At 36.7% G+C, this 14,743-nt stretch overlaps 1 protein-coding gene across 2 annotated transcripts in view; it reads right to left on the bottom strand.

Moving 5' to 3' along the window:
• The window catches only part of mllt3 (MLLT3 super elongation complex subunit), a 103,684-nt gene extending 92,208 nt beyond the window's left edge, over positions 1-11,476 (bottom strand). Inside the window, exons 1-2 of one of the 2 annotated variants that reach the window (XM_015345162.2) lie at positions 11,297-11,476; positions 10,416-10,596 (exon numbers count right to left, since the gene is read on the bottom strand). In XM_015345162.2, coding sequence (XP_015200648.2) covers positions 10,416-10,596; positions 11,297-11,308 — 193 coding nt within the window. In that variant the 5' untranslated portion in view covers positions 11,309-11,476. The remainder of the gene's footprint in view (positions 1-10,415; positions 10,597-11,296) is intronic. The other variant, XM_015345161.2, reaches the window with a different exon arrangement.
• Between the last annotated feature and the right edge of the window lie 3,267 nt (positions 11,477-14,743).

Here is a 14,743-nt window from a genome sequence, read left to right as displayed (position 1 = left end):
ATAACTAGAATTTAAGAAAGATTAAGAAATGAGAGGAGGTCATTTGGGTAATCCAGCCAGGCTAATTGCTAGTAGCTAATTGATCCAAGTACCTTATTCAGCTGTCTCTTGAAAGAAGCCAGGATAAACTTTAACAGCATAGCTACAGTAGGTAACCTTTTCCAGATCTATACAACCTTTTGTAGGAAAAGAGCACCTCCTGTTTTCAGATTCAAATGCACTCGTACATAGTTACTAGTTATGTCCTCTGGTTCATATAATGGACTTTTTCCAAATTGACTGTGCAATATGTATGTTTTTGTATGTATGCTGTATATTATACACAATATTCTAAATGCAGTCTTAGCAGTGAATTGCATAATTTTAACATAGCATTTTGCTACATTTTAACTAGATATCCTAACGATGTTTGCCATTATTATGGCGCTAGCCTTTTTTTCTTACTCTTACAGACACTGCTGATGTACATGGGCACTGTAATAAATCCTTATAATATGCAATCAGCATACGGTACTTTAAATTTGCTTTCTTCCTGTGTCCATTTCCCATTTTCTGGCCACAATGGGACACATCAGACTGAACTGCGTGATCATAGCAGTCCATCAATTAAATACCAAAACCTAAATGTGAATAAGTCTGCTGTTGGTGAAATTTCATTAAACTATGACATCATTGAAGGCGACTTGTAGGGGAGTACTAATATTGCAAAATAACCAAGAACTAAAATTTTGTTTCAGCTAAAAGTTACAAATTAAGGTACAGTAAGTGCCAAAATAATCAATAAACTGTTTTCTGAATGAAGTTTATATACATACTGAAAACACTGCTGCAAAATCTCCTACTGCAATATAAACCTCCCCTATGCAAATCCAACATCACAATTGTGAGTGCCACACTTACTTGGTTTCCCACCATTTATCGCAGTTCAAAACTAGATGAATTTGTCATTAGTAAAATTGCTACAGGCTGTGAAAACCCTGTCTGCGTGCGTGAAACTAAAAAATGGCCAATGACCATGAACATTCCAGCTGAAGTATGTGCAGAAGCAAAATCACCAGCAGCTGTGAAGGGCAGTGCAATCTCACAGCTCACAAACTTTACAAGTCTAGACCTTCATCTCCTGTGCCCCAAGTTCAACTGGCCACTCAGGTGCAGAGAAAGGGGAGGCTGGTCTCCAGAGGCCAAGAAGAGGCCACATCATGAACTCTGCTTAAAAGTGCTCTACAATGTACTGCAACCGAGATCCTGAGAAAAGATCAATTCCAGGAGTTTGGTGAATTTGTCGTACTTATAGTGGTGTAGTACATCTATACTCCAGTTTACCCTCCTGCTAAATTTTAAAGCATAATGAATAAGAAAGTTTAAAAAATATGAAAAATATTTAAAATAATTAGAGGGCTGTTAATGAGAGCTATGCATCGGATATATTCTCTGCATTTTATTATATTTTATTTTATATACTGTACAGGACTGTATTTGCTGTATTACTGTTTTCATCATTTAAACTACATACATACACTTGATTTTTATTTAAGGGAGGGGAATATGAGGGTCTAAGGGAGGAGTTCTGATTATACACGCTTTTGGACATAGAGGCTATGTCAAGAACCTAACTACAGTGTAAAACAGAAGTCTATTGTATATTGTATAGTGTACTGTATATAAGCTCCACCACCTAGACTCATTCTAAAACTGGATAATGACAGTTAACAGACGATTGCAATGCCTCCTCTGTCAGGTACCTATACACTCCATACTGAGGAATAACTAGCCTACTGTACATTGAACACAGTGAACTGGTAGTTACAGTTCCGGAGGAAAAACATATTCCCTTAAGGGTACTCATATATAGAAGCTACTTCAGTAATATTTCTGATACAGCATGTGAACAGAAACCACAAACTTGATCATAAATGGAAAAACACAATCCACTGTCTGAATCCTATAAATCTAGACAGAGACATTAAGCCCAGAGGCTAACATATCGAGCTAATCATTAAATACAGGATTAAAAAAATGAAGCTTGTAAAATGTGAATATCTGAAGGCACTTTAGCAGCACTAATAAAAGAGTTCAGTGATGAACAGTAAGTTTTTCAAAACCTGAGTTAATTGATCATTAAAGGCTAGGTATCACTCAAATTAAAAACATCTTTTCATTTACACACTGCATAATCCACATTCTTTACATCTTCTCAATTTGGAATAATGTAGGGTTAAGAGCTAAAGACCAACCATCACATGAAAAAGAACAATTATACCCATAGCTAATAATCCATTAAGAACACTTTAAATACCATTCTCATTTAATGGATATTGTTCTGGAAAAAATGTAGCTGTTAAAGTAACACCTTGAATGATTTTTAGCCATCTGGCAGGTCTGCAGGGATTTTAATCTGCACCTACCGCACTCATCCACTTTCGTTTCATGTAAAACTAAATAAAACCAATACAAAACTTTCAAGCCATGCAAAACAAAAAAGATTGTGAATGCTCTACTCACGAAATGATGCTATTTCAGGAAATCTACTAATCTCTATTGCAACACCCGTGTTCTTCTCTCAAAGACTGATAGTCCCAGTTTTAATGAAGCTTGACCCTACCTGTAACATTACTGGCAATCCAATCATTCATTTTTATACAATAAAGAGCAGCATCCCTGGGTCCAGCTGAAATCAGAAACTTAACCGAACATAATAAATTATAGTGAAGCTCATCTACTGTATAATTTTTCCATCAGGTTGTTAGTTTAGATATAACTCACATCTCCTCTCACCTTACACAATATGCAACATAGAGCAACTTTATCAAACCAGTTCACACTGAGACAGCTATAAGAAGTAATGCAATTCACAATGTGTTTTTCCATGACATCAGCACCAAAAACAGTAGACAAAGACCCATATTAGGGGGCAAGCACTGTAAGAAATGAACAGGGTTCTCTCAGTTTATCCACCTCTAATACTGTTGTCAATGTTGGAGCTATATTATATCTATTCATCAAACTAGTGTTAAGAGTCAATGCAGGTTTTTCCAATTCCATAAATGCAAAAAAAATAACTAGGAACATTAATTGCTATCAGAAAACTAGAATTGATCCCAACCCAGAATCATATAGCTACTAGCTAACTGTCAAGACTTAATTTACTTCAAATTTCACTATATACAAGGGTCATTAAAGCAAAAACCGAATCTGCATCATAACTGTCCACCAAGCCTTGAGTTTCAATAGAAAACAGCAGGTTCATTAATGGAAACAAGCAAGAAAAAAAGAAAAAGCTGAAGACAACCCAGGAAGAAATCTCTACCAAACTGTATTATATAGCTGAGGTAGTTTAATGTAATGCTTCATATTATATAGTGCAAAAACAAAAGGGACTAGAAGTTAGCCTTCTGATCGTGTTGTAAAAATATCCAATCAAACACAAAAATTTACTTTTGATTAAAACAGAGAAGAGCACATTAATCACATATTAAAAGAACACATGAAAGTAGAGTTCACTTACACTGCATTTCATTCTTATTGTGACTGCAACAATTTACTAGTCACTTCAAAGTAAAGAACATTAATTCTATCTCCATTTAGTATTTCCAAAGCCTTCTATGTGTGTGGCAACATGTAAATCTTCCTGAACTAAACATGAAACCATAGTATGACAGCCACCCAGGGGAAATAAAATCTTATGCAGAGACAACACAGTTTACATCTCCAAATAACAACATACAGATGTTATAAGGATCTAAACTTCAACTGAGAGCAAGCAGTCCATTAAAAACTTTTGTCTTAAAAGGATATTTGAAAATGCATTTCTCTCCTTCACAGTAAACTTGAGGGAATTTGTCAGATTCAGTAAATGTATTTTCAATGGTCTATACATAACATGGTCTCAATTTCTACACAAGTAAGAACATTAAAAAATATTAACCACCCATAAAGGAAATGAAGGTGAGAGGTTTGCCAAACTGTTTCAGAAACGGCACTATATTTCACAATCATTTAATTTAGATTTCCTTAACAGATCAGAACATGCTCAAAGTGAAATAAAACCACGTTCCAGTCCATTTATTTTGAGATGGTCCCTTCTCCCTGATGACTTTGAGAGCTAAATATCAGGTTTCCAAGGCTACCCAGCATGGCTGCTAATCATAGCTTTTGTTGGACATCCATTGAGCTCAATTTAAATGTCTCGGAGGCTATAAAACAGAAAATTGCAAGATTAAATCTGTACAGGCACCGCAAAGGGAAGTAAACTAGATTAAAAACTGACCTTGCACCGCAATGGTTAAAGATTAGCACTGCTCATTTCTGTAGCCTTAGGATAAATAAGAAATATAGGTGTCTTTGTTGTCTGCAAGAAGTACTCTTTTACAATATTTAACATCTTACATTCAAAACCAGTTTATTTATAAAGACATGTTTTCAAAGCAAGGTAAGTGAAAGACTCCTTTCATGTCCTAAGAGGGCACCAGTATAATCCAGAACAGCTGGGTAATTTGACTATATAAAACAGTATAGACGCCCCAAATGCAAAGGAAGTGACCTAATGCAGGACCATACTCTTCTACAGACCCATATCAATACGAGTTCATCTCAAGGCAGCAGTGTTGATACCAAACTATTCACAAGTCTGTTAGCATTAAAATGTCAAACACATGTACATCAGGAATCACATTTTCCTCAACTTTCAGTCAAACAGTCCTGATGATCAAAGCCAGGGGGGCCCTGGGATAGAAAATAAGCTAAACCTTTTACCTTAAAACAGAAAAGAGCAAACTTTTCATCCAGAGGTATTTCTTCTGGGGGGGGGGTTAACAATTACCTCCAAACATCTACTTTCCAATTTTTTTTGCTGCATTTGTTTAACTAAACTTAAAATAGTAGTAGTGAGGCGCAGCATAAAAGATGACATTGAAACTTCAAAAACCACAGAATCATTTGTTAATGGACACACCCTGTTACTTTAAACATCTTATTTTACAGGATACATTATTTTAAATTTTCATATACAAATAAAACATTAGTCTGATCAAGGCATGAGGAGTAAGCTGTGGTTCATAATGAAGAAAAATCTATAATTGTTATTTTCCCCCCAGTTAAAACTTTTTTTTTTTATGGAGAAGGGACTAACATTCAACCAAGGTTTGAAATTTGTGACTACACGTTTGCTTCTGACTACTGTAAAGAAATCATTCAATAATTTGATCATTAAGATCTAACTATAAAACTTTGTCAAAAGTTGTGTATAAATGAGGGTTTGGCATTGACTCAAATGTTTGTGTTTTTAAAAGAGGAAAAGTGCTTTAAGCATTTAACTTGGCTTGTTTTAAGTCTGATTAGAGGATTTATTTAAGGCTAGTATCCTCCCATTTTGTGTGACATTTTCTTGAAACGTTGCGCACATTTATCAGAAAAGAAAACAAACATTGTTTCGGTGTACATCTCATCTTCAAAGGCCTTTCTAAAACACGTTTCGGTAGTTTAAGAAAAATTCAGAATTCCTACAGGATTTATGGATAGTATTAATGCTTCAAAAAAATAAATATTCGAGATGGATTTTAACCGAGATGTCATACAGGCTCAGCTGTTCTCAAGTGCATCTCTTCCTTAAATCCAATGTAAACTTTCATGTCTATCAGTCTCTATCATAAATCAGAGTGCCAGTGATATACGTGCTACACACAGAGGAAGCTAACCACATCAAAACTGGGACAAGATCAGGTGTTTTCAGTCCACCAAAAATGCATTTCATATGTGCTACAGAACCCCCAATTGTATCGCTGCGGACATAGTCCAAGAACCAACAGTGATTATCAGAGAATTACACAGCAAAAATTAAACTGAATGTAAAGATCTTAGGTCACGAGGAGAATCTAACAGATGCAGCAAGATGGACTTTCAGCACACTGAAAATTAAAAATACCCAGGGTTATGTAGTTCATTATGTAAGGACATAGGGAATATTTACCAATAAATAGTTATATTTCACATTGAGTTTTTATATTAAAGCTTAAAGTACAATTTAAAACTTATTCCTTAGACATTTTAAATGTACTTTCCTTAGATACTGTACATTTTAAGATTGTGTCATTTTGTGCATATCTGAGAACATCATAAATGCCAACTAATAAAATCAGAAACTGAAAATAGCCTGCTCACATCTAATGAGTCACCAAAGAAACATCAGGTTTTAAATCACATACCATTTATAGCCATGTTCACATTAACTATAAGCCCAGGGATTACTGAATCTTACTCAAATCATTGGACTATATACATGATGTTTGCAAACTTTTCTCCTCTGTCATACTCATTTCAACAAGATGAAAAAAGCTAATAACACCCAAGGAAGCTAGTTTGGTATGTCCAAAAAAACAAAAAAAATAACCATTTAGAAATTATAATTAAACCCTTATTAATCATCTAAGCCTTTTCCAAAATATCCACATCAATAGCAAGTAACACTAAACATTGATAAAACATTTGTGTATGGAAGCACACAATGACCGGGATTCTTCACACTGCATTTTCTTAAAAAAACGTATTTTAGCTAATTAAAATCCTGTGGGTACACAGAGACACTGATTTTCAAAACATTACAAAGAGCCTGAAACCACAGCCTGCCATTTAGCCAAGAGATGAGAGGTTGCCAGACAATAAAAGGCAGGCAGGCAACAGACCTTGTCTACCTGCATTGCTTTACTAACCAACCAAATGGCTGCCACTGAAAACAAAACATTGAAAGAATCCTTCAATGTTAGATGACCTCTCTCTCCTGCTCTTTCATTCTCTAGAATGTCTAGAAATGTTTTTTCCACAAAAAAACAAATCTGCTCTCAAAAAGGACTTTTTTTAAAAGTACATTTTAGGTTTGGCCATTTTCTTTTGCAATGTCAAAATGATCTTGACAGGACTCTTCCAAATTGATCTTCTTCTAAAGAAAACTTAAATTATAAAACTTAAATAGCCATAAACTGTTGTATATGTTGTGTTGGCCTATGATATGGTCACATTATTTTTAAAAAAATAGGACAACCTAAAACAATTCAGAATGATGTGTACCAATTTCACAAAACACTAAGAAGCAGACATTGCAGATTCTCACACAAATGCATTGCAGGAGACTCAGTTGTTCAATTAACAGTGCTATAGGGACAGATGCTTTTTCTTAAAAAAAACTGTTTCATGTTAAACCCCTTTTACTGTTTTAAGTGAGAACTCACTCTGTGTATTACTTCCCTTTTCAAGTTTCTTCTCTTTAGGAAAATAATCCTCTCAAATAAAGATAACAGCAGTATTAAATCAATTTCTGGAAGTAGATATTTTTTCACAAAGGCAGTGATCATTTAACTTCTTTTATGATAAATGGTAATGAGAAATCTGGCAGTCTACTACGCAGATATCAGACACTGCACTTTCACAATTATTTCAACCAGCACAGATCATAAAACACAATATATTCTTGACAAAAATAATTTATCATTATTATTCTGTGAAAACAGGCTGACTGCAGATGTACAATAAAATTACATCGTGTGTGGTACTGTATATAAAACCCCGCAGCAGTCGATTTTCAACTTGTAAAATGCTTGAAATCATTTCGTCTCCGCATGCCAAACCGTGTTAGATTTTTGCGGTGCCTGTAGAAGCGCTAAATCCATAAATCAAAAAGGATAGTCCTTAGGAGACCGGAATAAAATGACGTAATTAGTCCCTCTCTACCTCACTCGATTCTTTAAGATCTCTAAATACCGAACATGGTTAACCATGAAATATCTAAAAATTTAAATATTTTCAATGCATCTTTTTTAAAGATGATTTTTAAATTAGTTGCTGCAAATTCGTAATCAGCTTTATTATGCTGTTGTCGTACAGTATACTAGATTTTAACTAATTAATCGTATAACTAGTATTGGAAGAATCAAAATGTTATAAAAGTTACGTTCGCTTCCAGTATAAGAAAAAAAGAGTCGTGAATATACAGTACAGCATTTCTTTTAAAGTGTTAAACACTACTTCCCTGCATTAATTCAAGCGAAAACTAAAATATACCACCTGAGGTTTTCCTATGATAACAGCAGACAAAAAACGTTACAAACAGTAAAAAGGGTCTATTGACGTGATCTGAAAAGCTAGAAGATGTGTTACAATAACAAATACAAGAGTTAGTGTAGTGCCATCGGGCTCAGATTCGCAGTGCTATTGTGCTCTCTGGGAAGGTCGGATTCAGATGACAATCAGCTTTCCACATCATCTAGTTTAACATATGTGTTAAGTGGTATTTGTACATATCACCACGATCTAAACAGATTGGAGCACAAGCTCCTCGTAATTAAAATCAATTTTACTTCCTTAATGAGAACGCTTTAAACAAATAATTGTGTAACCCAAAGTTTAGAGAACTACAAATTAACAAAAGGTTTAACTGTCATGATTACTAAGTATATACATATGAACGCAACAGAAAAATGTGGTGACAGGAGTTACAATACATAAATTTCCAAAAATTTACAAAAAAAAACACTTCGACTACACAAATTCAATTGTCATGGGGCTATATATTTCACATACATGTAACTTACGAAAGGTGCCATAGTCAGAGAAATTACGAAATAACATTTTAAAAGTAACTATCAAGACGGTCGTTGAAATTAGTTGATAGGATCAAAGGCAAAGGCGAATTTTGGTTTGTAATTACAAACCTGAAAAAAAACTTCAAACACAGCTCTTCAGCAACTGCCATACACAGAAAAATGCTGTATTTTTATTAACACGCTCCTTCTCGGGCATCATCGCGTATTAAGTTTTAAAAAGACGCACAGAAAGCAAAAACGAATCACAAGTGAGCGACCTGCACAATGCAGCTCAACCTTACAACTGTTCTCAATAAATAGAGAATGTTTCCTTGCAATCTGAGTCGCGTGTAATTACAATATGACAGGATCTCTCTAAGGCACTGACTTTGGCATTTTTCCCAGGACTTGTCACGTCAAGGAAAACTCAAAAACACCAGCAGCTACATAAAAAAAATCCTAAACCAACAAATATTTAGCGGATGCCTTCCAACCTTGCCAAACGAATACTCAGCCGGTATGACGTCCAATTTACAACCGCCCCCCTCCCAACTCCGTCCTTCACATACAGTATACATGTATACAGTAGTGTACGTTTCAGTACACAGTTCTTAACAACAATGTCACGCCACACCTAGCAACATCCGTTCCAGTACCAGATTAGGGTCTCCCAAGGCTCCGTACAAAGCTATTATATATGGCATAACATTTGTCTGACTGCATCACAGCTTGCACCCTTAAATCAGTAGGCTGTATTTCTTTTGTTGCATTTCTGACTGAAAACTGGTCAGTTGCAGGCTATCGTAGTCAACTCTAATCTTGGGATTATCGTACGTAAACACAGTAAAGTAATTCCAGTTTCACAGCAGAAAGTTCTAGTTTTAAAAGACTAGAATTAAAAAAACACCAGTTTTACCCCCAGTTAAACCTTTCGCAACAAACTATCGCAGTTCCCGACAAATTGTTTCATATTTAAGCAGGATGGATGTTACAACCAGAAAGCAAAAAAATTACTAAAAATAGATTTTAAACTGAAACGAAAAGTACATAAGAAAAAAAACTTTTTTCCTAACAGGTGTCTGATTCTTTTCTTTATAGGAGGTGCTACTAAGCTTGTTACGCCGGGAAATACTTGCATTGCATTTAGTAGTAGCATTTTATGGTAAAAAAAACGTTCCATACAAACACTTAGTTATATCAAATAGTATAACCAAAGTTTTTATCTATACTTCATGCTAACGATACTTTGCTCCAAATTACCTTAGAAGTCGGTAAAACGGATCACTTCAAACAATACCTTGCGCGTGAATTTTCTATCACCTTTCCGAAGCCATTCTGCATGTTACAACACAGCTTCCAGGATAAAACTAACAAAGCGAGGGCTTAAATGCGTAATTATCTCTTAAATCGACTAGATAATTTGTACACAAATCAAGGCGAAAGCAGTTCAAACACAAGTAAGAAAACAAAAGACATCGATTTGATTTGATCATTGAGCTAAACAGATAATCCAGTGGACCAAGCTGAAGTCAATTTCATTGTAGATGCAGGTAAATGCACATCAACACCACAAACAAAGCCAACCAAACAATACCATATTTCAGCTAATCGATATTCTTAACCATATAGAACCAGGGACGTTCTTGTTCAGTTATCGTAGTAGAAGGCGAAAAGGAACAGTATTGCTGTTTAATAGTTTACTCCCAATAAACAATATTGCCCCGATCTGCCATTACTACTGCTACTTAACACTCTACAACCACAAAACACACGTAGTACACATTTATACCTGTACCTCAATATTTATATTATCTCGACCTCACACCTGCGAAGCGGCGTCCTTACCTCTTTTTGGTCTTGGGAAGCTTTCATGTAGGTGAAAAACTACTTTTTCCACAAAGTGCTGAATGTTGCTGTGCTCGGGTCCTCTGACGAACACCATCCAATCATGCGTAAAACCCTCCACGGTAGGTTTCTTTCTGACCTGGGCACGGTGTCCAAGCTCTAGCTTCACCTGAACTGCGCCCTACAACATTCGAATACAACGACAGAAGTCAACTTTACCATCGCTACAATCGCCACGGCCTGACTAGGACAATTTAGAAAGAGAACGATACGAATCGTAAGATAACATGAATACGCATACTTATAAATAGGTACAGTCTACTGCACAACTACACATGAAATAATGAAAACGCGCAGAAGGGAACGCCACAAAAAGATAAACTATTGCAATGCAGTGATTCCCGAGCAAATACATATTAAAATTAGCAGTAGTCCCAATAATAATAATGCACATCATATCACACATCATATGTAATATAATATGAAAAGGAACTGTTTCACCAAAACCTGTTAAGACAATTTACTAAATCAGCATCAGCATTCAGATTCTTATATCGTTCTTATAACTAACCCACCTATCATAATGCATGACATTTTCTGAAGCAAATATCCTAGTACTTGCAGCAACACTTACGTTATTTTTAAAACTTTGATTAAAAAAAATACCAGCCTACCACTACTTTTTTCGCAGACATGCTCTAATGCGTGAGAAATGCAGCATTCTAGACGCGCCTCTCAGCTTAACTAGTTGTACTGTACTTGTATAGAAATATGGCTGGAAATCTGCAGCACAAATAGGCTGAACAGTATCACCTTCTTAAAGCAAAACCGATATCGTACAATTTCACCAAGCATACGAGCGCTAACCACCGGATACTCACCGAGCTGGCCATGCTTGAGGCCGCGCGTTAGTGCTATTTCATGGAGAATTTGGTTTAAATGAAAAGACAGAAGAGAGCAGAAGGTTGATGGCGGACATGGTCTCTTAATTGAACTCAGCCCGAGTTTCAAAGGCTGAGGAGTGAAGCAAGACGCATGCGCTGTTTCTGTGCACTGACAAGAGAGTCGCAGACATAACACAAAAAGGCGAACCAATGAAACGTGGTAAATGAACAGACAGCCAATGTCATGCAGCACCTAACTTACCCACCTAAAAAGCCCAGACACTAGAAAGATTTCACTAGCTTGAAAAGCAAAAGAACGACCTATAATTGTGCTATTACACTACCAACCAATTACAATAACAAGTAACTAAATTTAATTCGGTTATCGATCATGTGTTGTATCCGGTTTTATCACAAAAAAACTGCAACTTGTCGAATATGTAACAGATAATCTGAAAATAAATACATTATTGTGGACTTTTTGCCACCTTGACAGTCAATGAAGCGGTTTTTAAGAAAAGCGTATAGTAACTGCATTTGAAATCAAATAGCTAAAAGGAGGCAAATTTAAAATTAATGGAGCAACTAAGCGTTTTGGCAGGGTGACTGTACACAAGAGTACAGAAGTGTTTGTAACTTTACACTATAATGAATAAAGCTTATGAAAACTCCACAGCCTTATAAGTTTTTAAAAATAATAATAACATGTAATGGCTTTTATTTATTTCGAACATGTTTACATTAATATTATGTTGTGGATAATTTGAATCTAATGCATGTATGAAAATATAGTGTTTGTGATTTTTTAAAAGAATAATTTAACCTTTGACTTCTGTGCATTAACTACAATCGCAGCTGAATTAATCTCCCCAGAATTTGGGAGGGATAGCATCACCCTTGCAGTGACGCTGCATTTTCTTGTCTTAATTCAGCCCCGAGGTTTGGACTTAATGTATCCGCGCTAAGGTGCGCCACTGGAATTATATGTATTTCATAGTAAGCATTTGAAAGGTGAAACAAGAGTTTTGCGGAATCGTAACAAATGAACAGAGTATATTCACATTAAATTATGTTTTACTTTTATTGGTCACCATAGTAAAGAACGTGGCACGTGTACTGTATCTTAAAAATGGTCGAGTTACTCTTAAATCGTTTCGGAATTACATAGATTAAAATTGTATGCCTATGAAAAGGGAAAAGGTTTACGGTGGTCTCGGCTTGAATACGATCTAATTAATACACATCAGTAATAAATTGACTCGATAACGTTTTAGATCCATCAAATATTATTATAGAGAAGTTAAATAATGTGTCCATGGAGTGCGTTGTTTGATAACACAGGTGAGAACAAACTGCAAATATATTCAGGTCAGTACTTCACAGCGACCGACTTGGTATTCACCAACTTTGAAAAATGTGTAATAATACATATCAAATAGCAAGAGGAACCAGTACTTATATTATAAGGAACGCTATAGACTGGTATACAGTACTATATGTACTGTACAGTATAAAGAGATTAAAGAGAAAAGTTGATGTGATCTTATATAATGAGCAAAACATTGTTCATCATCATCAAATATCTAAAAAGCAGATTTTCACCGGATCGGTCTCTGAGTAACGAAAACGTAGGATAGGCAACCAATACGTTAATAACACAAAAATAAAACATAAAACCAGCCCCGCATGTCTGGCAGAACATTTAACGGAAAAGGTGAGTCTAAAATACGGTTTAAGTTTTACTAATGTAAAACAAATCAATCGCAATACAAGTATCCATTATTCACAGCTGCTTGTACTTTTAATGGTTCGCGGTGACTCGGGCAGACCCAGGGCGCAAAGTAGGATTACACTCTGGAATAGTCAACAGTTTAACACTCTTGGACTGCATCTCTCTTACTTTACACAAAGAGCGAGATGGAGGAAAGCTTCGTACAATATTCAAACAGTTGTGCGTGATGAATTTTGATAGACCAGATAAGACAAAGATACTGTATTGTTCATTAGTGCTGAAGGTTGTTTGCGTGTACATTTAATTTTTGCTGAAGAAGAAAGCAGTGAGTCACTGTGCCCACGAGGGGGAGAAATACTATGTTATTGCTTACGCACGCTGACGAAGCCAACTCTCCCGGCCAACCCTGCGAATATAAACGGCCACATTCAAAGTCTCACAGACAGCCAAGTTGCAACAAATTTGAGAAACAACAAAATACAAATAGAAACAAACAACAATCACTAATACCATAACACAGAAGTAAACCTGTTCAGTCCATTTCTACCCCAGAGGCACCTGCAGCATTATTAGTCTGGTCTTCATTGGTCCTGTCACAGAAATAAGTAACTCAGAGGCCTTTGGGGGCATCACAATGCCTCCACGTAGCGCTGAGAATCCCCGTTGGCTTCAAATAATACTACTAACTAGCACACAAAATACAGAGTCCATGAGGCATGCAGCTCTTAAGATGCACATGTGGACCTAGGAGCCCTTCCGCACTCCACAAACATCACAAGTCCAGCTGTACTCTACCCTAGTAAAGGTGAAGCTTACGTTGCCACAGGGTTTGGGTTTCCAAAGTGTTCAGTTCCTGACGAGCTCGTGCTCTCTCCTGTTCCTAGTTTCCCTTGCTTTCCTTGTACGTCCGGTTTCTTGTCTGGGGCTTTATATTTCCAGGTCTCTCCTTCCTCCTCGCTCGGCGTTGGGATTGGTAGTTGAGAGGCTCACCTCACCAGGTCGCCCCACATCCTCTATCTGAGGGCTTATGTCTCACCCCAACTCCACCCGATACCTTGAGCCTGGACAAACCCTCTTGCTCGCTCTGTTCCTACTGCTACACATAGGGTCCTACTACCTCGCCGGTCTCTCCATGGCTAGCCCCTGGCTTCTGTGACAATCAAAGACCACAGATTATATTCAGAACAAGATGTCAGAGAGTTTTTGGCACCACTAACTGCCACTTTGACTCACTTTCCATCAGTTTCTTCCACCTATCGTACAGAAGCCTTTTTTACAACATCAAGGAACTACTCAGCTAGTGCTGTAGTGTAATGGCTGCACAGCACCTTGACTCTACAGGAATAGGGTGTCAGCTCCACAAGCACTAGCCTGTGTTCCTTCATCCTCCAGCACACAACTGGACCCACCTTTAGACTAGTCTCCGGCAGCTCCTGTACCTTGCAGACTGTCACAAGTGGGAACCAGCTGGCTTTTTAATGCTCCTCTGGACGTGGAGAGTACTGACAGTGCTACTTACCTTCCAGGTTCACAATGAAGTGCTAGTGTGGGAAAGAGACAGGCAAAATTGCTATAGTAACTCCACACCTGCCAGGTGCTCTTGCTGCATCATGTGGTAGGCCTATTCAATAACCAGTCAAAAATATGCCACCACCTGCACCCCATCTGGACTTGTATAAGAAAGAACTCCCCTTGTTTCCTTGTCACTCACA

This window comes from Lepisosteus oculatus, chromosome 1 (genome assembly GCF_040954835.1).
Source record: "Lepisosteus oculatus isolate fLepOcu1 chromosome 1, fLepOcu1.hap2, whole genome shotgun sequence".
Lineage (NCBI taxonomy): Eukaryota > Metazoa > Chordata > Actinopteri > Semionotiformes > Lepisosteidae > Lepisosteus > Lepisosteus oculatus.
The sequence above is the reverse complement of the archived record's forward strand: the minus strand, read 5'-3'. Positions and strand labels throughout refer to the sequence as shown.